Raw genomic sequence first — 24,888 nt, 5'->3', positions numbered from 1 at the left:
AACAAAAGTAGAAAACATGATTTTAAAGTCAACATTGACCTATTTGATACCAAAATTTCCCAATTTCCAATTCATGCATCCAGTAGACAGAGAACTATATTATCATATGGTGTCGTGTTGATTTTCGAATGAACGTATGTTTAATGTTGTTTCTCCTTTTAGCTCGGTTTTTGGTCCCCACCAACGTTGAAAGAAAATATAATTATTTTTGCCCGATCATATATACACTAACTACATTTGCTAAAATTGTTTGTCTGCCATTTTCTGCGGTAGACACTTTGGGCATTTTCTGCTGAAAACAATGCTAATGAGAACTGTACAAACCAATAGGATTAATAAGCAGAAATACTTTATGGAGGGACAACTGAAAAGGAAAGCATTTTGTCAGACTTGCCTGACCAGAATCAGAAGCCATTTATTGAGTTTAGGCCATTGGTTCTCTAGATGGTGCAATGAGCAAAAAGGCCAACGAAAAAGTAGCTTATCAGTCAAAACAAAGGCAACGACGGGGAAGAGGGAAAAGGCAAAAAATGCGGCCTTGGTAAGCAACTGGTGTCGCATACAATCAGCATCATTGCTAATTTGATCTCTCGAGTTTTCAGCAAATATAAACAGACATAACAATTGATTTGCCAGTGATGCATTAATACTTAAAGTTATTCTCTGCAATCTGAAAAAAACAGATTGAAGCTATTTGGTTCTATTTGGTTCATTCCCTGGGAATGGTGCCATTATCACACACACCATATGTTTGGCAGCGGTTCCTGAACCGAGGCTCACACTGACGCTTCAACCCACTCCTACATGACTGCTGCGATGGGTTAATGCTTAGTCATCGCGTGGTTCTGCAGCCGAGGCTACACACAGTAAACATCACCGTTAAACCACAGAATTGCACTAGATGTAATATAAATATAATGACTAAACAGAGCTTGAATCTTAGTTTATAAAACGGCTAAAATGTTTAACTGCAAATTTAACGAGGCAGATGTTGTGAAGGAAAAAGCGTAATCCTTTTGTTTGTTTAGCCATTTCATGGTAGGTTAAACAAAAGTGTCTCTACCCTACGACAATCAGGGTGAAGTGTCTCTCCGGGGGGACGTTGTGTGTTTGCGAAGTTCAAGCTGTAACTCAGCTGCAGGAATGTCCGAATGAGGTGACAGCGGTGGCGGCGGTGGGGCTTTTGTTTGATTTCTAAGCGTGGACCCCATCTGATGTGGCAGACATCAAAGTGAGGCTCATGCTGTGAGAGGCTGAATTACTTAATAAGTGTGTGTGTGTGTGTGTGCGCACTATGGGCCCTGTTTTCTGTCTCTTTAAGGTGTCTTTGTTTTTCCTGGAGTGAGGTTGGCGGGATTCAAATAAATGGACTAAAACCAAAGTTCTGAGTCTCTCCAACCTGCAGTTATACTACCTACTACATATTATCAGTATAATTTCTGTAATGATTAAATTTAAAAAACTGAAAAAAACTAGGACCGAGGATTTGAACCATCTGTTTTCCTTAATTGATGGGCTTGAACCGACGCTGAAAATATTAAATCTCTTTACAAAATGCTTAACTAATTAAATACCCCCAAATGATAAACTACATGGGAAAATACCTGCAACTAAAGTTGAAGTCTAGACTTAATTATGTTGTCCTTCCTGACTTGTTTACTGACCAACTCAGAGAAGACCTAGATTGTCTGCTGCAAAAATCTTATGACCTAACTAGTCTGCTCTTAATTAAAGGGTTAATTTGACACAGGGACAAAGAAACAGAGATTAGCACATATGTGTTCATTTAACACATTAGCTCAGCCGTTGGAATCTGTTGTTGCTTAATTAGTAACCTATAACACAAAAATAATCATATAGGCGCCTGCTATCGAGTTTTGAAATCCCTGAAGCTTAAAACGCACCTCTGGAGTAGACCAGACTAAAAAGAAGAAAGAACATAATTAGCTTTTTTTATGGAGAGCTGCATCACTGAGACTTGCTGCTTTTAGTTATTTACACACTGCAGTGTTTCACTTTATTGCTCCTCATGGTTATTTAGCTTGAAGCTGAGCTATATATGTGGGTCTTTATACATACATACAAAACTTTTTAAAGCGGGGCTGTGAGCTGGGTTTGATAACGTTAGAATCGGTCTTACGAGGGAGAAGTGGTCAGTTGAAAACTGCAAGAAATCAAGCTACAGAGAGACACACAAGAACAACTAAGCATGCGCAAGACCTGCGGCTCAGATCAGCATATGTTAGTTATTTTACTCTCCTGAGGTGTGATTGTATAATGTCCGTCATCACTCTGTTCCTCTTAATTTCTAGAAATTCAGTTTAAATGCAGGGCTGGAGCTTGTTACCGTGAATGTGGGTTTTACAATTAACAATATTTGCTCGTCTACGGATTGACTAGCCAAACATTTAGGTAATCAAAGAAAAATAATATTTAACCACCAATACCAGAACATAAACAGAGTATCTCATCAAATATATATTCTTTAGTAGAATATCTAGAGTATATGACAGACAGAGGAGTCTATTGCTCGCCCCTCGGTTCCTCCACAGCACTGAGGAAACACAGAGAGACAAGCAGCAGAAAGAGAACGAGAGACCGAGAGAGCTCCAATTAGTCCTGACATGTTAATGACTTGCGTTTGACTTTGACTTCTTGAATGAGGCTCTGCCCTGACTTTTAGGGGCCCAATTGTTGAAGATTGAAGGCCTGACTTTTCTCTGTTTGTTTCTGTGTGTGTGTGTGTGTGTCCGTGTGTGTGTTGCTCTTATGATGGAAAACCCGCTGGGAACGCTGGCTCCTCTCCAGACTCTTTTCTACAGAAAGGATGACGACCACAGAACAGAAACTCATTAGAAAAGGCTTTATGTCCTGAGAGTCAATTTGAGGGGCCCCTGGACTATGTGCACAAGTGACATACAGTATGTGTGAGTGTGTGTGTTTTGTTCCACTCATGAATGTGGTTTGTGGCTGCGTACTTGTGCGTCTGTGTGCATGAATACCTGTGTTTGTGCTCTTGTGTCAATGGGAACTTGTGTTTTTCTAATGTTTTTTTCTGTTGTGTTTTTGCTAGTATGCAGATGTGGCCTGTTTGTCTATGTATTTGCAATGTATTGGCTTTTACGGCAAAATGATTGTGTGTTTTTTCACAGAGAACGATACTTTCGGGGGTTGTCTTTGCACTTACCAACACATGTGTGAGGATTTACGCGTCTCTGCAGTTATGCAGACATGAAATAGTAGGTGGCTTTACTGGCGCGTGCTCTTGGTCTGTGATGGAGGGTTTCACTCTCATGCAGACAAAGTGTGTCTGAGGAAAGGCATTTCTCACCCGTGACAAACACAAACAGGCCGAGATCAGAAACCTCTCGCCCTCAGCGGAAACAATTGTTGATCATTTTCACAGCGCTGTGGTTTAGGACCTTTAAAGTACCTCTTAAGGCCACTATGAGTGGCACTTCTGTGGTGTCAGATTCATGCTCTCAACTTTCTTCTTAGGACAAACTTAGGACTTAGGACAGAAACATCTGGTCTAAGCTAAACCATGTTGTCAAATAGCGGGGGGTTTCTACATCTGTTTTTGTAAAATTAGCTTGCATTGATTTTCTGATGACGTCTTCTGCCAGTATCCCACAGACACAACAGTTGGAGGTTATTAATGGGACGGTAAGAATCCCCTACAGCTGGAAATATCTCCCAGGGCTGTACTGAAAATATATAAACACAATTCAACAGACAGCAGGTATTAAAAGAAACTAAATAAAAGACACAAATGAAACTTTGATCCACATGCTAATACTCAAGTTCACGTTAAGGTTGAAATTGAATCGATTGGAAGTGTGCAGTCGTTAGCACCAACAAACACCATTTTACAGCTGTAGACATAAAATCTCATCGCCCAAATGAATAGACAACTTCACGAAAATGTTTTATCAGAGATTCTAATTTCAAACATGCAAACAATAGAATATTAAGGGAGGGTGTAAACAAAACTGACTGCCGTGATACATCCACTTGTTGAACGTAACGCTATCTTAAACACTATGAAACACATCTGTGAACACCTTTCTAGTGAATTGTGAAGCTTTTATATGTGGCTAAAAGACTACACAGAACATCATCAAGCCTTCTAGCCCTCCTTAACGCTGTGTTATGCAACCGTGGTGTAGTTGATATACTGTCTACTGTCTTGTCCATGTGTGAAAAGCATCAAAAATAGATATATAAAAATATGGTGCATATGGCTCATTGGCTTTTGTCGAGGGAACCAGTGCAATGCTAACATCTGGAGTTGGCCTAAAAAATAAAAAAAACATCATCCCTGCATCACCATATTGCGATCCCACTTGGAAAATACTGTCGGACGCATCCAGATTCAAGCAATTAAATGTGAAATATTAGAAATGAATCAAGATAATCCAGGACAAACAACGGTCATGGTCCTGAACCAGATTCAGTGTGGAACAGTGTGGAACATTTCGTCATTACTACAACTCTCCGTGGAACATTTGCTTTAGAGATTTAGTATTGAACTAAACCAACAACTCGGTACAGATTATAATTTAATTGTAAAAAGAAAAGTTGATGCTAACACAATAATGCCAACAAATGCAGTTAGCCAGTTCCTACAAAGCCTTCAGACCCCAAATAACCCCACATTGTTCCGGGGGCTTGGAAATAACATTTCTGTTGCCCATTACTTAAAAACACAATCTCGAGCTTGTAGATTTCGTGGCCTTAAAAGAATAATAACAAACCCAACCATCATGTTTTCCAGCAGTTCACTGGGTGAGGAAAAAAAACAACACAACCGTGCCCAATCCCGAACAGCGTGTTTGCTGGAAAGCATGACTCAGTTGCAGCTACAGTACAGTATAGGTTGAAGAGAGGCATGTGGGCAGTGCTTCAAGGCCTGACACATGTGGCAGGAAAATAACTCTGCAAACATGTGGTTGGAAAATGTCCTTAACCGTACCTGTACAATTCTAGACTTTAGTTTGTGGATCACGTGGACCTGGTTCATAAACTGCAGTGATCAAACATAATCAAAGTTTAACGGACAATTTCACAAATGTTTTTCATCTTAAGATGTCGGCCATATTATGTGTTTTATAGCTTACGTTCCTCTTCATGCAACCCAAACTTATGCCGCAAATGGGACACAACTGCATCTAGTTGTGCAACCCTGTGTTGCGTTATAATGATAAATGATCCTTGAGCCCTTTTGTGGAAGATGGATGTGGATGCCTAAACAACATTTCATTCTCAAGACTGAAGTGATTCCATTGCTCCATGTTTCCTCTACAGAGACACACAGACAGTTGTCAGCCCAAACTTTGTATGCAAACCAAATCACTGGCTATTGGATGTGTTTTTTTAATGTGTTAACCTGTTATTCCAAGAACTGGCTCCAGATCAAGCACATGGTATTTGTAACAATCTCTGGCCAAAAGTACCCAAAGACACTATACTATACTATAGTTATGATTAAATACACCATACAAGCACAATTGTAGAGATTGTATATACATGTACTGTACGTATATGTATATTTATATACAGTACTTGGTTACAGTATCTAATAAAAAGGAATTTGATCTGCATTCGGCCACTGATTCTTTTGGCATCTGTGTTAATGGAAAAATATAATAAAAAGCAGGAGTTTTAGACACAACTCTGCATCTGGTTCTAATTAGGAAAGTTGACAAAAGTTCATCTCTCTAAAATGAGTGACAGTGATTTAGATCAATCAATTGAAACCAGTAGGAGGTGTGGTTTCCAGCAGTGCAGCCAGAAAATGCACACTATAAGTGACAACTAGGTCAGCTAGAATCTAAGCAACTAGAACACACGTTTCTGTATCAGGTTTCTGAACACTATATTTGTGATGTTTTAATAACTTGTTTTAATTTGAGTACTGACCAAAACCAAAACTTGGTTAAACCATCGAGAAAGAGTCTCACGACCTGTGCACACATGTGAACTGAAACGCTGCCTTGAACCGTTCAATAGCATTTTTGCACTTCCCCCCGGGATTCAAGACGCTTAAGGGGCCAAGGGTCTCGAGAGGAAACAATCAACTTGAAAAAAACGTACAAAATTACAAAAAGTACTTAAAACTAAATTGAGTCAATCGTAACTGTCAACGGCCTCACCATTGAATTTGATGGAATTCTAACGAGCCTAACAGGACCTCAAGAGAGTAACAATGAATGACAACGGGCCGTGCATCAACAGCATGAGTAACTGCTCTGTCGGACCTCAGTGTGTGAAAAATGTCAAGGGAACGTCTGCTCTGCTGAGTCTCTACATGCAACTTTTCTCACTCTGTACTAACACAGGTCAGACCACGGGGTTTCATGCCCAATAAAGCGTTACATCGTGCAAACCGTGAGTTTTCTAGTGCGGCTTTAATGCTACAGAAACCAAACATGTCTATCACATAATGGTCCTCCACCTCTTGAGCTGTGTCAAAACAAGTGACTAAGACCAAGAGACTCTCCAGCAGGCGCCTCTGATAAAAGTCTGGGTTCTGTCTCCTGGCTATCATGGGAATCCAACATGTGAACTTTCCACTCTGGACTAATCTCTCTGCTGCCCCAGAGTCTCTGGATCAGAGCTGTTGGAAGCTCTGTCGTATCTGCATGGAGTTACTCGTAGGAATAAAGACCTGATAAGCAGCTCTTGACCTCAACTCCTCCGGCTTTTTTTTTTTTATCTCCATCATTTTGGTTTCAGTCTCTGTTCATATTCATCACTCTCCCACCTTTATTTGTCCAAAACTAAGATTTAGGATAAGTTGCGCTGACAAAAAATCTTATATTATATGGATCATGTCACAAGTGCTGATGTTTTCAACCCAAGATGAGACATGATCCTGCTAGCCATGAAATTGGATGTGTTTGAATTCACTGGAGATGCTGGCCGAGCCATGAAGTTGGGAGAAACGCCAAAGGAGGCAACGTAAGTGCTGGAAAAGAAAAATAAAACTACAAGTCAAGCAAGAATTCAAACAAAAAGAAAATGTGGATAACACAGAGTTGAATCTTTATTCCAGCGGAAAACTGGCAGCCTGCTCCGAGTGTGTTTGTGCATGCGTCGTGTGTGTTTGTGAAAATTGGGCCTCCCGTGCATTTGTGCTGGAGCCACTTAGCTTTTAGATGGCCGGCGTTAAATTTAAGAAAGGCTTGTTGAAAAGGCCGATTTGATGCCTTTTCTAAAACAACCTCATCTAAAGAGCTTGAATAACCGAATACCTCTGTGACGACGTTGAAGCCGTTCCAAACTGTTAACTACGTCTCTGCGCCTGGGAACACTGGCATCGGCCGTGTGGTTACGCCGTGAGTGGGAGGCTCGGGGGGGGGGGGGGGGGGGGGAGTCTTGAAATGAAATTAGGATTAGAGCAGTCAGTTCCTCCAGGATCCCGCTGGTCTGAAGCCAGCCAGCTCTTAAACCCGTCTTTCTGTGTCCGTCACTTATCTTTCCAACTTCGTCCTTCTTAATTGCACGGCTCCTTTTAACGTGCTTCCTTCTCTCTCGGCCTCTATCAGCCTCTCGTTGTCTTCCTCTACTCTGATGACGGGAGCTGGCCGTTTACAAGGGGGCCACAGCAGGGTCTGCAGAATGGAACAGACGTAGGGCGGGACACACCTCTAAAATGTCTTATTCCCACACACACGCACACACACACACACACACACACACACACACACACACACACACACACGGACACACAGTGGATTGGCCACGGCCAGGGTTTTTCCAAATTAACCAGGAGCAGGAGGAAGAACTGCATAGGTGTTGAGTAAAAGTGTTTTTCACCTTTTACATTACATTACATGTCATTTAACTGACGCGTTTATCCAAAGCGACGTACAATAAGTGCATTCAACCATAAGGATACAAACTCAGAAGAGTAACAAACAAGAAAGTGCAATTTCCTCAAATAAGCCAATTTATAATTTGCTATAGATGAGTGGTGTTATAAGTACAATTTAAGTGCTACAATTTGTTAGTGTTTTAGTCAAGGTAGAGTCTGAAGAGGTGTGTCTTTAGTTTGTGGTGGAAGATGTGAAGGCTCTCTGCGGTCCTGGTGTCTTCAGAGAGCTCGTTCCACCATTTCAAGGACAGCAAAGAGTCGTGATCCAGTCGAGTGTTTTGCTCTCAGTGAGGGAGGGACGAGCAGTTTTGCAGATGCAGAGCGGAGAGTGCGGGTCGGGATGTCGGGTTTGACCATGTCCTGGATGTAAGCTGGACCCGATCCATTCACAGCATGGTACGCGAGCACCAACGTTTTGAACTGGATAGGGGCGGCCACCGGTAGCCAGTGAAGAGAGCGGAGGAGTGGAGTAGTGTGGGAGAATTTTGGAAGGTTACCTTATTACCCTTTCATGGCAACATATAATACCTCAAGGGATTTGTGGGGGTTTTAAAAGGAAGAAAGGAGATTCTCCCATATTTGCAGTCAACACTTTCACTATGTTTAGGCATCGTGTTGTTCTCTGTCCAAGTCCACTCTGCCCTGAAGGTCTTAAAAAATGATTCAATTTTTGTTGTGTTAAATCTAGCTGACGTGGGAATTTGAATCTCAGATTTCAGTGCCCATCTTCAGGGTGCCTTCAATGTACCTCTTTAGTGATAGTCTTTACCACTGACATTTTAGTGGATTGAAACTTGAGAAAGATGCATTTTTGAAGGGGATACCTTAACTAAAGGAAACCATACATCATTGCATACACGACAGTATTCGTAATGTAATGTATACACTTTAAGTCTGCATTAAACTAGAACTATTCCTCAAACCTATTGTTTAAGAACCGAACCACTTTCTGTACTTTGCTAAGGGAATTGTCGTATCACAGGCTCACAGAAAATCTATTTTAATGCCAACTCATGAATCAGGCTAAGGGAATTTTGATTTTATCCCCAACATGGGAAGCCCTCCTAGAAAACAGTCTCTATACTGGACCACCTCATGCAGAAACCTGGAAACCTGGTACTCACACAATCATGCAAAAGGGAAGAGTGGAAACTATGCAGGACAAAGGAACCAGCCACCATCATGCTTTATCTCTCCTTTGACCTTCAAAAGTCTGCCCTGCTTCAAAGGTGATGTGACATGCAGCATGAGTAGGAATCAAGTTCAAACTGGTCAAACAGTTGGAATACTCATCAGAAAACCTTTGAAGCTGCGCTAAACCTTTCTACTTCTACTTGATTGAAAAATATTAACAACTTTTCAACAACCATGTCAGTAAAATCCTCAAGAGGATGAAGTCAATAAAATCACCAGCAGGACTTTTACACGACCAAAGTTTAGGTTATGATTCAAAAGACTGTATGTGTATGTGTTTCGTGTGTGCATGCGTGTGCATGCGTGCGTGTGTGTGTGTGTGTGTGGGGGGGGGGGGGGTGGGGGGGGTGGCGGGGTCATTGTGTTCTCAATGCTAAACCAGAGTAGACAGTTTAAAAGGGGGCTACGGTTAGGGTTAGGGTTATAACCCTATTTATTTATTTTACTTCTCTTTCTCTCTGAATGAGGCAGACTAGTGATGAAGGAAAGTGGCAGAGCTGAAAGAGCTTGAATACAGCGTCAGGGAATCCGGGTCTACGGGACTAAATATTCATTTATAGCCACACATACTAGCTTGTGGCTCAAGAGAATAGAAATACTTAACTATGACAGTTCAATTGACTTATTCACGTCCTCTTCTATGTCTTGTGTTATATTATTTTATACACGAGTATAAACATACTTGACTAATTCATCATTTTCATAATTTCCCCTGAGAGCATTGGACTGAAAGAAATATGAAATACAAAGATACTCATCAACGACTGTGACTTGTGTTTTAAAAATGATCTAATATTCAGTGGCGGAAACTGATTGGGAACACCAGACATGCAGCTAAAGTAAGTCACACCCTACCTGCCAGGCAGAGTCCAAAGATGGTGAGAAAAACCAGGACGTAGAGGGCAACGATGGCGTACTTGATGGCTGAGAGGGAGTTCATGTGAGCACAGCACGGATCCTGCTTCCTGCGTCGCTTACCAGAACCTGAGCGAGACAACAAAGGGTTAACATCCCAAACAATGCTCCAGGCCTAATAATAATATAATAATACATACTTTGCAGTTGCAATATTATTCAAATGAATAAAAAAGCAACAGCAAATTGGCTTTTTGAATAAATAAATAAATATTGTTTGAATATTTGTGTGCCTTAAATAAAGCTATTTACCTGGAGGCTAGTTGATTGGAGGCTGGCACCATATAAGAACAGAGGGTGTTCACAACAACACGGCTCATGTTTTCTTTACTTTACTTAGAAGAACATGAAACGACTCGTGATTAAGGCTAAACAATGCTTTAAATAATAATAAACCTGCCCCTTACGAGTACAATGACCTACTGTGTGAACCTGAAGTGAGATCATACACCCAGCGATCTACCGCAGTGCACAAAATCAAGTTGTTGGCCGTTTATTTTAGCTCACTGCATACAGAACCTGCCCTTGAATAAAAATAAGCAGATAGGGATTTGAAACCCATTCATGGTTCGCTAGTAGTAATAGTTTGGAGTCCATTGTACGAAAAATATACGTTTGGAAAACTAACGATTATTTTGATTATCGATTAATCGTCGATTATTTCTTCGATTAATCAACAAATCCGATTAAAAAAACAGCATTAGAAATCTTTTTTCCAACCCTTTAATCTAAAACAGAACTACAAATTCACATTGCAATAATACTTCAGAAAGTACAAGATGCTACTTGAACATAATAATTCATGAAAAAAATAAAGAAAAATACAAATCAGAAAATGTAACAGGATTTGTTTTAACGTCAGAACTTGTTCTGAAGCTCCAGTCAGACCTCATTCATGCAAACACCAAGATTTGTGATAAGGGCTCTTTTTTTCAGCTCTACAAGAAGGGGCTGGACCAAATCTGGAGTCTCTTTAGAATCAATAAAAAGTCTCCCAAATGAGTACTTATTAAAGCAATAAGGTACGAGGGCCGTGAGATCCAAAAGAGTTTAAGGATGAAAGGGATTAAATGCCTCGGAGACATCAATCAATTACCATTACTGGGGATTCCCCCCAGTAACTTTCAATTATCCTTTTATTCAGGCTTTGGGATTGAATTGATTGAGTACAGATGGAGTTGACCTGCGGACAGATGTGTAAGGTCGCGTCAAGTTGGGAGAATTTATATGTTCAATTGAAATACTCAAGAGCGACACCAAAACGCTACTGCATCTGCTTCACGTTGTACACGCATTCATGACAATTCCATTTGTGAACACGTGACATTTGAAAAATAATACAACAGCGATATTCATTATGAAGTAATTATTATCGTCTTTTACACAGCGGTGTCTGTGATTACCCACAATGCCATTGACACTTTCAGGTCTCACGTGTCACGCACGTGTCGTCTATTACACAGTGGTGTCTCTGCGACTCATTGAGTGACGTCATTTATCGCGCGACACAACGAATCGACAATGAAATTCGTTGCCAACGCTTTTAATAATCTAATTTGATCGATTTAATCGATACGTTGTTGCAGCCCTAAAATCAAGCATATCATTTTCAATGTCAGGGACATTGTCTCTTCAAAATCATCCCAGGGCACATATGTTCACATAGAAGAGCCATTATTCCTGTATTTGTCTAAACTGAAGGGTTTGTAAAGTATGACAAATGACACTCGCACACACACACACACACACAGGGTCTCTGTGTTAGCTTGGCAGGAGGCAGTGAACAACATTACATGGTTATATATGTATTTATTATACCATGAAGCATGTATAATTATATTTAAAATATCAACACATCATTATCAAAACTAGTTGTAATGTGCACCATGGTGGAGTCGCCATTTAACACCTCATATCCAAAGGCACATCATTTAGACCCCATTTAACTTTTAAAGCTCTGTTAGTTATCTGTGTTCCCTCATAAAGTGTGTGAACGGCACTCTTGTTTTGCTCTTTTTAAACGGCACGCCAGTGAAACAAACTGCCCCGTGGTGTGGAATACCTTCTCCAACAGGGGGAGTGTGAATAGGCTCGATGGTTCAAGTAGTTGGACGAGGACAGTCTTCTTAATGTGTGCGCCCATTGTCCGACTTCCCTCAAAATGTCAACAGATTCCTCGGTTCATTTTCACTAAGACTTTCCCACCAAACCTTGGATTGAAACCTGAGACTACAACGTCGACTGTGGTCGATTTGTTGCAGCTGCACCTGTACATACATTCTCACACAGACGCACATTTTTCACAGATGACCATAACTTAGAGTGGATGCCAAGCAGTGACAGCATCAAGTCTTGTCGTGTGTCTGGATTTTTGATTGGTGGGTTTGTGTGTATTTCTGTGTAGAAAGTCTCTCTGAAAATCAAGCATGGTGCATGACGATCTGTGTGAACACTCACATAAAGTTCCCAATTGTTCATACATGTATTGAATAATCTGGGTATTTAAACAATTGATAAAGGTTTAAGCAAACCTTCAATCAGATTGAAACACATCTGTAGTGTTTGTGAACATGTTTGTTTTTCATGAATCAGAGGTTCCTTTTTTAGTTTTTCTGTGCTCATATTAAACCATAAATTACCGTGGTCAGAGTCTCACTGTAGAGGATTGTACAGTATTTTTAGCAAATGCAGATGTGAATCAATTTGGACTAATAAACTCCTATGTAAAAATAATCTGTATTTTGGGTAAAAGTCAAGTGCAGCTCAGTGTTTTAGTTCTCAACTCTTACCTTCATCACAAAGGTTGAGTTTGGACAAGTTGTGTCCATCGTAGGCCTCTTCGTACATGGAGCCGCTCTCTCTCTCTTCATATGTGCTCAGATACATGGCCTTGTTCTCCATCTCCTCTGACTGAAGAGAGCAAATACACAAGGGATGTTCTACGTTACAAAAAACAAACATCTCTCCTCAAACAACCTGCTTCTTGCACAAAAAGTCCAGATGACAAGAAAAAAAAGACATGGACAAATGCAAGGCTAACATGAAACGTCTGCAGACAGTTTACCATTCATCCTAACCTGCGTTTTGCAGAGACATGTGATATTCTCAGCTGGGATAACTTGTTATGGATTTTGGTCGTCCCTGTTTTGAGGTTTTGGGTTGGGTTATCGTTGAAGGTCCTTACAGGTAAAGACGTTCCAATGCGTGGCTTTGTTTTCCATTCGTGTCCCCCACTGCAGCGAATGCGATAAATCTTTTCAGAGTCTTGACCGATTCTATTGCAATTTTTAGACTGCAATACAGTCAAAAACACAAGTGAGGATTATGGCTGTCTTTAGACCAGTGCTATATTTGTTTCCTCATACCTCGGTCTTTCAATGGAAAGTGGTTGTCTTTTATGTCCGTCATACCATAAGCAGGATATTTAAAAAGACAAAGCAATGACTAAATGCGCATAAAAAACACTGTGAACTGGTTGGTCAAGAGGGTAGAAAAGAACGGATTCACATCAACTCCTTCAAAAACATTAAGGCTGTTTTTGTTTTAGAACTGCTCTGCTATTTCTTTCTCAAAAACATGATACAGTGTTTGAACGTCAGCTTGAATGGAATTAGTTACTCAATAGCTACCGAGCTGATAGATAGCTGCCTAAATGGTAGATCCACAGCCTGCAGCCCTGACAGCCAACTGGGTCCTTTCAACACAAATGCACACAGCTGCTTATGGATGTCTTCTCATCCTGTCCATTAAAGTGAGCATGCACTTCCTACATCAGCTGCAGCTAAATGTAGTAAACATGGAAAAGCTTTATTCCACAACTTCTGATTTTTACATTCTCAACTACTCAAGACAGTTGTGTTATTGCGTTTGGTCGGGTTAAAGTTACTGTGCATTAACAATATAACACTATACCCATAGGATTTGGGTTGAATGAACTTGAAGTCTGGACATTCATGAGGAGGTGACGCATCGATCAGAAGTAAATATTAATGTGAACACTGCAGTTTGGAAAACTAGCGATTACAGTAAATCCTATTTGTTTTAAACGTGGTGCTGATAAATCTTCCTTAAAGTGTACAGTATAACGGCCAAATCACTGTGGACACAAATCCGCCAGTTGACTTCCAACTCCGTCATAACCTCCAACGTTCCAGCAAAAATGTAGTAAGAATATAAAAACCCATATCTCATGTCCAATTTCAGGCACTTTAATGTGTCCACCACCTCTTTTATAAAAAGTTTAACCTTTAAATACTTTCCTATAGTTCGCTTACAATTGACTTTAACAGAAGCATTAAAAGAAGCTGCAGGAACTCTCGGACGACTGAAGACGGTTTTAACAGAAATGTTTCTGGCCGAATTCCAATGAGTCCTGCTTTCAAAGTCTAAAAGCTGAACCAAATGAAAGGAAATGAGAGAGCCAAGCGTCTCCAAGGGCACTTATTACAACAAGAGAGGATTCCATCTTCAACAACTGTTGACCAATACAGTACATCCAGCAGGTGGTTTAAAATCCCATGTTTTATTTGTCAAAGACTTTAACTGAATTGCAATCAGTTACAACTGACGACCATTTGCTCTGAGCGAAGCACGTTTGCTCTTCTGGTTTGGGTAAAGTTTCCCACGCTACGCGCGATGCAGACCGAATACGACGGCCACATCAACAAAGAGAAAGGGAACACGGAGCAAGTAGATAAAAGCCTCGGTCGGACATGGACACCTTTGACAGCAAATTTTGAAGTCGCTGGGTGTTAAATCCCCACAAGCCTCGACAGCAGATCTGTGAGTGTTTGACAACGTCGTTAAAAAGTTCTCATTCTGGACTTTCTCATTACAGAGGGGACGGAGGGGTCAGGTTGACATTTAGATTGAAGCTGCGCAGGAACCATCAGGGCTGCTAGGAGATACCCAAAAAACGTTCCGTAACCCTGCATACGTGTGTGTGTGTGTGTGTGTGTGTGTGTAGGGGGGAGATGGATGGGGTGGGCAGTGTGAGTTATCTTCTAAATACAATGAGTTCCGTGGGATATTACAGTTGATCACACGGTCCGTTGGTCCCTGTTAGTGAGAGCCAACCGACCATGCTGGGAGGGAAAAGATATCTCTCAACTGTGCAACTGTGGACAAAATAACAGAAACGACTCATGAAATTCAGAAAATATCTAAATAATCTAAAGTAAGCAAAACCTCAGAGCAAAGCGTCGTCCCGAAGCAGCAGCACAGACCATAAGTCACTAAAGGCCTCGATTGATCACCACTGCTTACAGTCCATCCAAGCCCAAAACATTCACGTGCACAACAGCGAGAATGGTAAACCGTTGACATTGGCGACTGTTTCAGACTTTTCCCTCCGTTCCGGCGTGCATATGATTAAACGCGAAAGAGCCTTAACGCTCAATATCAGCAGCTCATCGTGGCAATTTTCACGTGGCTGAAGTGGAGCTCCATCCAATGACAACAAACAGGTCAAGATGCTGCACCTAAACTAGCCAAGAAGAAAGAGGAGCTAGGCTACTACACAAAATGGCGGTGCGCCCTCGTTCATCTTTTGACGCTCAGGTGTCACCGTGTACCTGGAGGAGATCAGCTTGTTTTCACTTTGTTAAGGGTTGTTCCACAGTGGAATCACACAATTGGATTGTTTATAATGAAGCGTAACGCGCCATTTGCATTTTATTGTTGTGTAAGGAAAGGTGAAGTTGAGCTAGGTGTGACATTTTTATGTACGCTGAGAGTCCAACGGTTCCCAACCTTGGGGCGGGGTTGGGCCCCTCTGAAGGGTCCTCCAGATCAATCAGAGAGGTCCTGAGAGTTTTAATCAAAGAGGAAGGGAGGAAACAATGGAGTTCAGATACACACAAACACACATAAATAGCTATATGTAAGAGTCCGGCGCCTCTCGTCTCAGGCAGAACAACTAATGAAAACATATAGAGATCTGGAAATTATAACAATGTAAGTGCAAGCATTTATAGAACATATAAGGTTTACCATTGTAAATGTCAGTGTTGTCTGCTACAAATTATCCTAAATTTGATTATCTATTCATATCCCATCAGCAAGTGCATGGTATAACTTTTATTTATTAGACGTAGGGAGCTGGGTTGGAGCACAATCTCCCACTGAACCTATGAAACCATGCCCTGCCTTTATTCAGTCATCCATGTGCAACATTAACCCATTTCTCTCGGTTAATTAAAGGCAGAGGTATTTCATCCATGACCACAGAAAGACAAAGCAACAATTTTCTGCGGATGAGCTCCATTAAACGTGCATTTCCTGTTCCCTTGTTCTTGCTGCAGAGCACTGTAGTAGAGCAAAATGAAATGAACCGTTGAACTGTGCCTTCCACGGAATTACAATGAATATTTAACAGATGTCAACCCCTTTGACACTTTAAAAAGGTCAAATGCCCAGGAGATTATGTGGCGATTTAGAACAAATAACTCAATCAACACAATACCACATTAATAACTTTAATTGCACAGTTTAACATATTATCTTTTCGGAAAATGAATGACAGGTGTCACACAGTCAGCTGGAGTTTAAATACAGGTGCAGTGAACGTTAAACCTGCACGACAATAAACACCAGATACAATCAGTGGCAAACGGCTTTTTATCTCACCTTTGCAGCTGTCAATTGAAGAAACAACAAATCACAGCTCCACGTTTCTCATAATTCCCTTGACAAAGTTGCGTCGTGACGTAACTCCAAGACGGCATCAAATACACGCACCACGCGCTCAGTCCCCGTCGGTGGCGCTCAGCTCTGTAGGAGCCACCGAGCTGAGACATTTGGACTAATACGCGCACGCTACATCGTCACGTGACCATCACAAACGTCTCCGGCTGAAGTTGGCTGTGCGCGCCGAGCAGCTGTTGGAGAGGCGCGCGCGCACCCCGCTGTACGCGCACGCCCTCTGTTGGGTGAAGACGGTACATTACCTGACTGGATTTTAAAAGATCACAGAAAAACAAAGCGATAGGATTGATTTGGATGTAAAATAAAGAAGGTATATATACAGTAGGTATTCTTTACACGTTAATGTTTATTTCATGAAACCATCATCAACCAAGTGAAGAAGGTGATAACGAGTCTACATGCAACTACTCTACAATACGAGTAAACATACTCACATTTATATAGATTGAATAATTCCCTATGCAATTTATAAATACCTGCCGACGCCTTCATAGTTATTTCTCCAACTGTTATCATCTTCTATTTCACAATTATCGTAATGTATTCCATTCTTTAAAATCTTTAGCCAAGTTACAATTTTAAGAAGTAAAGATTTTCCAACCAAAGCAATTTGTTGTGCATATGACAACACGCTCCACTCAGTATCTACTAACTGTAGTAACTGCTTTACCCATAAAGATGGTGGTATAAATTCTTTAATAAAATAAAAAAATAACAATAAATAAAAAACAATCGAACAATCATATCATCGTTGCCAATAACAGGAGTAAAAGTGCACACCTAAAAATAAATATTTTATTCTGCAAGATTATTAATTTGGCTTTACGTCCGCTAACATCTACGTATTATACATATTGTAATACTTGTAATACTACATGAAGGGCTCACGAGCTGCTCTGCAGCAGGAATGCGGAAGGAGACGTGGTCGAGCGCGCGCCCGCTCGGTGGGCAGAGCCGGGAAGCGGAAGGTGTTACATTTCCCACAGGTACAGGACCGCAGGTAAATATGAATATCACTCAGCAAAAATCCATAAATTGTTAAAAAGGTCCGTGCTTCGGTTGACCTACAGTGTGTTCTGGGGGTTTGTGCCATTTACAGGCAGCAGTTGATGTTTCGGAGTTTAACAAAACGACTTTGACTTGTATATTCAGAGCAGTTCGCCAGATAAATTCATATTTTTGATATGTTGATACGTTTAATATGCCGGAACTGATCAATATCAGTACAGACGATCAGTACAGACGAGTACAGAGAGGCACGGCTGCGTTCAAAATACTTCTTGTTTAGTCTGAACTAACATTTACAACCACTTTCTGCGCGTTTAAATCTAAGCTGAACACGATGTGACTGTAAGGGGATGCAGCTTTAGATGAAGTGATGTAGTCTCCTGTTTTTGTTATTTGCCAAAAGTAAACCCAAAGTCAAGCTGCAATTGTTCGAATGCCGAACATAAAATGTGTCTAAGTCTCCTGCCACAGCAGAAGGAATGCATCGAGGCCAGATTGCATCGTGCCAAGTGCCGAATCCTGTAGTTTAACGAGGTCTTACGAAAGTTGGATCATTAAACAGCGACACTTTTCACTGGAGTACACGAGATGGCGTAATTCTGAAAGGCACCACGAGATGGCAGGATCACGCCTGGTGTGGGAAGGAGGACCTCAACCTGCAACTTGAATAATAAGTGTCCCTTTTTACACATTTGGTCCCGTTTTCCTCATTGTACCCCATGAGAATAATCGTCAACGGTCATTTCACTCTCCTGGATTACGTCCTGATTTTATGTTATGTCGTTGAAGTTGTGCAGAGATGCTTGCCATCTTTCTTTTGATGGGAAAGGGTATAAGGAAAAGGTACTGCTTGCTATCAGTACTTAAATTAAGGCTTTTTATCGAAACTCATGTAAAAAAAAATAACAACATACACAAGATAAATTAAGTATAATGACACGCTGAAGGCTATGACCCCCCCCCCCCCCCCTTGTTCCCTGGGGGATGTAAACAGATTCACGCATGGAGGGAAAAAAAACCTGCATCTTTCAAAAAGCCTTTTCGTACCCCCCACCGTGTTGTTGATGCACTGTTTTTTCAGATAACGCCGCTCGACATCACATATTTCTTTCTTTTCTTTCTGCGACCACTCCCCTGCGTCCCGTTGTTATATATTAAATAAATTACCCAACTAAACACTGCCCACACATTCACATCAACTTTGGCTGGCCTAAGGGTTAATAAAACTGTCAAACTAGAGGCAGGAACAGATAGTACGAGAAGGGAGTGGGGGACTGAGACCACCTGAAGCACTTCAGTTCAGCTGTCCAATGTGCTCATACATTTATATATGTGTTACAATATATATATAGTTGGTCAGTTTTAGTTGGAAGACAAAAAGCCAATTTCCCACTCGGCTTGTTGCTGTGAATTGCTTTTGTTCACAAGTCCTGGTTCAGTCGTAAGTGGGCAGTGTGGACCTGAACGAAATGGTTGGAAAGCTGAAGCATAAAACCAGCGTTACAGACAGCAGCGATATTTTTCTTCACCCTCGGCTCGACCCGACTCTGAAGGGTATTTTCCTCTGTCTTCCATCGCAAAGGTCTTAACTCTCTGCATGTCAATTACTCCACTGGGACCTTGTTACTGCCCCTTAATTAACGCCGGAAATTACATTCCTATATTTATACCCCAACCGCCCCGCTGAAAAGGTCACAACAACAGTTTAGCAGTTTTTGCCCTATAGCAGTGCAGCCCTGGAGGATATATGGCTGGGAGGGAGGCCAAAAGAACCCAAGGCGAGGAAGAAACTTTATTTCTTTTTGAGAACAGTAGAATGTTTTTGGACCTCAAGGGTGTCGAAGTTTTCACCTTGCTGCTAAAGAGCTATTTGCCATCGTGTTAAGGGGGTTGTTGAATTAATCACCGAATAAAACAGGCTTATTCTGAGAAAGTTGGCGATGGGGCATGGGAAGGAAATTTAATCCAGAGCGCCAAATATCAAGTGGAAATGACGTTTCCTCACATTTGGGGGTCTACCAGAGACAACGGCGTCCTGGTCCAATGCGACCCCGGGGCGGAGCTGCTGCTGAGGGATGAAATACTGCACTCAGATCCTGGTTGGGTGAACGATAATAGTCACAGCAACACATTTCTTTTCGCATTTCTTCTTTTTGTTAGGAACTAAAGGTTTTCTCCTTAGCGGAAGTGTTCTCCTTAGCAAACAATTTAGATGAAAAGATAATCATTTAAGCCAATCATTTGTTTCTCCAATTTGAATTTGAAATTTGATTTAGAACTGTGGACAGGCGAGCTGACAACACCTCAATTTTTGGGAATTTGAAATGTTTTTTTTTTTTACCTTTTCAAGTACCTGAAAAAACAATTGTTGATTTATTGTATTATGGTGAATTAGTGAAAAGAATAACACTTTTTTGGTGCCAATCACACAAGAAGTCCTGTGCCATTACGTTTTCCTTTTAATTAAAGGCATGCTGGTAAGTATACGCAGTAGCTTGCTGCGAAGTACTGCTTTAAATATTCATGGGTGATTCCAGTTTATTCGAACATGAAATCTTTGGTATAAGTCTAGCGGATTATAATAACATTATAGTTACATAAGAAATTACAGAAATCTGGAAACATAGAGACATTCCTAAAATGATTATCTGAATTGTGGTTTGTATATAACATTTTTTTTTTTTAACACATTATAACCATGCAGTTCATTTTAAATGTCAGTGATACAGTAGGTCAAGATTGTGTCTCAACGCTGCTCTATAAACTGTTATGGATTTTTACAAAGAAAGCGTCGTCAGCATCTAACTGTTTGCCTTCGTTTCCTTTTCCAAATCAGTTTCCTGAACGTGACTTTGTTTGAGTTTGTTTCAAACGACTTCCTGTGTTCTTGTCCGTTGAATAGCTAAACCTGCAAAACTCATAGAAATAACAATAATAGTAATATTAGTGCTTTTTGTCTTCTTGGTGGGGGCAGAGTGATGGTCCTCTCCAAGCGAGTGTCATTGTGGTCGGTGGAAGAAGTGCTGGAGTGGGTGCAGGACCAGCACCCAAACCACTTGGGCACGCTCCATAAAGCCATAATAAAACACGCCATATCAGGTACAAGTCACGCATCAAATTAAAAATTAAATCCTCCATAAGCCGTTTTAGATTTCAAATTTGTGGAATAAGATTTTGCTTTAACGCCCTCCCGAGTCGTGAATGGATGATCGCTGGCACTCATGCAAACCCCTCTCTCCCGAGGCCGCGCATTGTTGAGATTAAAGGATCATCACCTGGAGCTGCTCGGGTTGGAGGGCAAAGAGAAGCAGCAGGAAATCTGGCAGGACCTCCTCCTCCTCAGAGTTCAAGAGGAAATCGATGAACTCAATGACATCTGCTCTGGTGAGAATGCCAAATGGTTTTATTTTTTCAGGGTGCTGTGAGACAGTGGCGGTAATGGCTGGTTGTCCTTTGGTGGTTGTTAAGGTTATATGTACGGGAATTTCTCATAAAATCAAGTGTGCCGTGCTTGGATATTCTTTTTTTTGGTTTGGTTTGTTCTGCCCCATCTTCGGAAACTATGCCTTCCATTTTTAATCAAAAATGTTTTTATAAAAACATAACTGAGGTCGAACTTTCAGTCCAACGAGAGAAACCTGACCGATATTTTATTTGTACTCTCTGCTACTCTGCAGAGTGTTTTTCTTCATAGCTGGAGATGAAATGCGGCTTCCTTTTTCATTTCCCATCCATTGATTGGTCCATGTGAAGGAGGGAGAAAAGATGGAGTCATGGAAACATAAGTGAACGAGAAAGAAGAATCAATGAAGAGAAAAAGAAACCCATTTCCTTTGTGAAATCTGACCTGTGCAGATGGATGAGATTCGTCTTTGTCTGAGGCCTGCTGTCCATTAGTCTCCGTCTTCTATCTGCCGTGCGTTTGCACCCTGTCACTGTATCAATGTTTTCACCTATACGTTGGTCAAACCACTATAGTCAAGACTTGTTTGCGTATCGCAACGGCAACTTTAATAATTGTAATAGACCTTCACGTCCCCCTCGGGGTGTCTTTTAAATAGTTGATTTTTACTTTAGCGCCACAATTTAGTCAAAAATGTAATTTGTATTGACCAAATACCTGCAAAACTAGCGACAGGCTTCGCTGCACGTCAGTGATGGTGAGCACTAATAGGCCCATCTCACAGCGGCCGATTTGACATGTAATTGCAGGGTAAACATATGTGTAATTAATAACACTAATTATGGCCCTGTTCCATCTAGGTGAGGACACTGGCATTATGTATGCTGGCAAATTGGATGACTGTGACACACTAAATAGCACGGCAACATAATTAATTTAATCAATTATAGCTGCGTTTACCCTGCTGTGACAAGACAAAATGGCAGACGTGATTAAGGAATATTAACATATAGCACGCAAACACTCTGTACAAGATACGGAACATGGTAAACATTATACTCCCTAACACGTCAGCTTGTTAACATATTCATTTTGAAGGATAATAGTCCTTTAGCTCAAAGCAACTCTCTGCCTCGTGGCTGTCGACTCCACATGATTTATTATCAGAAAAATAGCAAAAAAATATTCACATCAGTTCCCCTGTATAATTTAAGTAAAAAGCTTTTATCAAATTGAATAATATCATAATATCAGGTAAATTAATTTAGCTATATAAATGTGAGACTGCAACCGGTTCAACTAAGTCAAACCTAATGAATGGACCCGTGATAATAAAACAAGGCCCGAAAGTAATCAACAACCAACAATGTTGTAAACGTATTAGATCATGTGTACTACAAGGAGCTCTACTGAGTGATTGCGCCCGTCAATAGGAAAACAGGGAAATTATAGGAAGGTAAAGAAAGAATAAATAGATGTGTTTCCATTTAAGCATTTCAATGTGTTGAATACAAATGTCCTATTAGCCTTTTCTTTTCTTGGTCGCACACATTCCTAGACTGAAAGTCATTGTAAAATCTGTCCTCTGGTCTTTGACTGAGAAACCACACACAATACTCTGTTTCCCTGGAGTGAAGATTGAAAATATTTACAGAAAAATATTCTACTTTCTCGATTTTTATGTGTTTTTTTATACATATACCGGTTGTGTGATTAATCCTTGCATTTACAACTCGTCAATGTCTTACATGTAAGTGGTCCAGCATCAGCTTCATTTTCCAAAATGCCCTATTTCCTTTATGTATGATGTTGGCCTCATTTTAAAGTGTATTCGAGGCCTCCACATATTTGCACCACTTACGGTAGAAGGTTGTGTCTATTTCTGAACATGCGGCTGTGGAAAAGCTACAATATGTTTGCTCTAATTAAAAGTGCCGCTTTGGCAACACAATCGTGACTTGTGTGTGTCATCTTTCCACTTTTCCAGTTCCGGCATCATGCTTCTCATACAAACACCTCTTCCTGAAGAAGCCTCAGAAACCACTTTGACTATTGAAATTAAAAGGTCATAATAATAAGAAAGCAAAGAAATGACTCACAGACATCCATAGCGTTAAGCTGCACTGGATGAGTTTGGAAGACCTCAGCCATTTAGAAACAAACTAAAAAGATAATTATATTTTGTATATAATTGAAAAACACTAATTCAAAACTCTCACACATGAAGGCTACAAGTGGGAGGAGGCGTACTGCAAGCAAAGGGCAACACACAAAATGTCTATAAAGACTTAAAAAGGCTCGGTGAGTGAAAGCCTTCGCGCATGTTCACAATTATATACGTTTCTGGGAAAAGAAACCTGTCAACTGACCTTTCCTGTCCCTTTCTGACGGCTGCAGTGTGTGTGTGTGTGTGTGTGGTTTGATTAATACCTCAGGAGACGGTTTGACATTTTATTTTGCGGGGCGTGGCCCAGGAAAGCGCTCACTCAGCACAAACCCAAATCCACCTCAGTGAAAAAGTTGCTGTGTGTGGAGGCGTGATGAAATACACCAGTGACCCCGACGACACTGCCAGAGGCAAATCTTCACCACTAAATGCACATTCAGCTCGTATCCCAATGTTAGAAAACAACATCACCAGAGAAAAAAACAAGAGAAAATATTGCCTAAATAGTTCAATAAATTAACATTCTTTCCCTCTTCTTGAAATGCTTGCTGGCTGCTGGGATTTGCTCCCGTTCGCCCCCCACTAGCATTAGTGCGTTTGGGACCTAATGGCGAACAAAGCCAGACACACTGGTGACGTCATAACCAATTTGAAAAGAGTTCAATGGGATGACACATTACATAATACATATTATTGTCTATGAAATACCATTGTACACAGTAGCATTGCGTTTCCCTCGCCTAAAAAGATCCAGTCCAGGGTTGTCACATTAACCCGTCCCGATATTGTCTCTGAGAGATAAAGGATCGAGGGAAACGTTTCAAACAACCAGGCAGAGAGTGCAGCGACAGTGATGGCGACCAGCATTTCAAACGGTTAGAGGTCAACTCCTCCTCCTCCGAGCCGAAGCAACCTCTCTGTCGCCGCGCCAATAACCTGTTGCTCACTACACGTCACGGCATTGCTTTTTGAAAAGTAAAATGACCAACTTTGGTTTTGGCTCTCTGTGAGTAGTAATTTGGGACATTTTGTGCCATCAAACTCCAGTTGGTTTCCTCCTCTGCGGAAGCTGTTGGAGTGGATGGAGATTAGAGGGTGATTTTTGTATTCTTGTTTTGCTGGTTCTCAAACCTTAGCAAACAGGAAAAGAAGCTCACGATTAGATAATGATAATAATCATTTCGTTTTTCCGAAATCCCTTTTTGGTTTTTCTTGTAAAACGGAATGCAAAGCGCAATAGCTAAGCCGCAAATACGTGTATTTCACGGTGAACGTCCAGGCCGTAGAAGGTCTGTTACACTCTCTGATTGCTGAGTACCATTAGAAAAATATAAATAAATAATCCGGGGCCGATGTCGACAACAGTGATTGACTGCACATAGATTCAGTCACGCGGCACATGGGGGCGGATTGGGTTGAGCAATGGACTCAGCTGTGATATCACTAATGGCCCCACAATGCTCCCGTACTCACTCACTCACATTCATACATAGTAATGCTGTTGTCACTTTTGCGCAGAATGCTTTCCTAAAAGCACATACGTGCGTTTTGATACAGTAAGTGTACTCACATTTCTGCATACGGCCTCTTTGCTTGCGTGTGTGTAAAAAGTGAAAC

General features: G+C 41.0%; 2 protein-coding genes across 3 annotated transcripts in view; one reads left to right on the top strand and one right to left on the bottom strand.

The window, feature by feature from the left end:
* The window catches only part of scara5 (scavenger receptor class A, member 5 (putative)), a 48,208-nt gene extending 31,397 nt beyond the window's left edge, over positions 1-16,811 (bottom strand). Inside the window, exons 1-3 of one of the 2 annotated variants that reach the window (XM_040160926.2) lie at positions 16,616-16,811; positions 12,778-12,898; positions 9,929-10,057 (exon numbers count right to left, since the gene is read on the bottom strand). In XM_040160926.2, the coding sequence (XP_040016860.1) occupies positions 9,929-10,057; positions 12,778-12,889 (241 nt within the window). In that variant the 5' untranslated portion in view covers positions 12,890-12,898; positions 16,616-16,811. The remainder of the gene's footprint in view (positions 1-9,928; positions 10,058-12,777; positions 12,899-16,615) is intronic. The other variant, XM_040160927.2, reaches the window with a different exon arrangement.
* Positions 16,812-17,606: 795 nt separating this feature from the next.
* LOC120808372 (sterile alpha motif domain-containing protein 12) lies at positions 17,607-23,055 on the top strand. The gene is made up of 4 exons (XM_040161259.2): positions 17,607-17,693; positions 20,676-20,800; positions 20,945-21,085; positions 21,379-23,055. Exons 2-4 carry the CDS (start codon positions 20,680-20,682, stop codon positions 21,393-21,395), a joined length of 279 nt encoding a protein of 92 aa, XP_040017193.1. The 5' UTR covers positions 17,607-17,693; positions 20,676-20,679; the 3' UTR covers positions 21,396-23,055.
* Positions 23,056-24,888: the final 1,833 nt, after the last annotated feature.

The sequence above is a fragment of the Gasterosteus aculeatus genome, chromosome 18 (genome assembly GCF_964276395.1).
Source record: "Gasterosteus aculeatus chromosome 18, fGasAcu3.hap1.1, whole genome shotgun sequence".
Taxonomy (NCBI): Eukaryota; Metazoa; Chordata; class Actinopteri; order Perciformes; family Gasterosteidae; genus Gasterosteus; species Gasterosteus aculeatus.
This window is presented reverse-complemented; position numbering and strand designations above follow the sequence as displayed.

What these genes read in the sequence shown, in the direction of transcription:
- LOC120808372 (XM_040161259.2), top strand. Translation starts at nt 20,680, where the DNA reads ATGGTCCTCTCCAAGCGAGTGTCATTGTGGTCGGTGGAAGAAGTGCTG. An exon ending in AATAAAACACGCCATATCAG is followed by an intron (nt 20,801 to 20,944) that starts GTACAAGTCACG and finishes CTCTCTCCCGAG; the next exon opens with GCCGCGCATTGTTGAGATTA.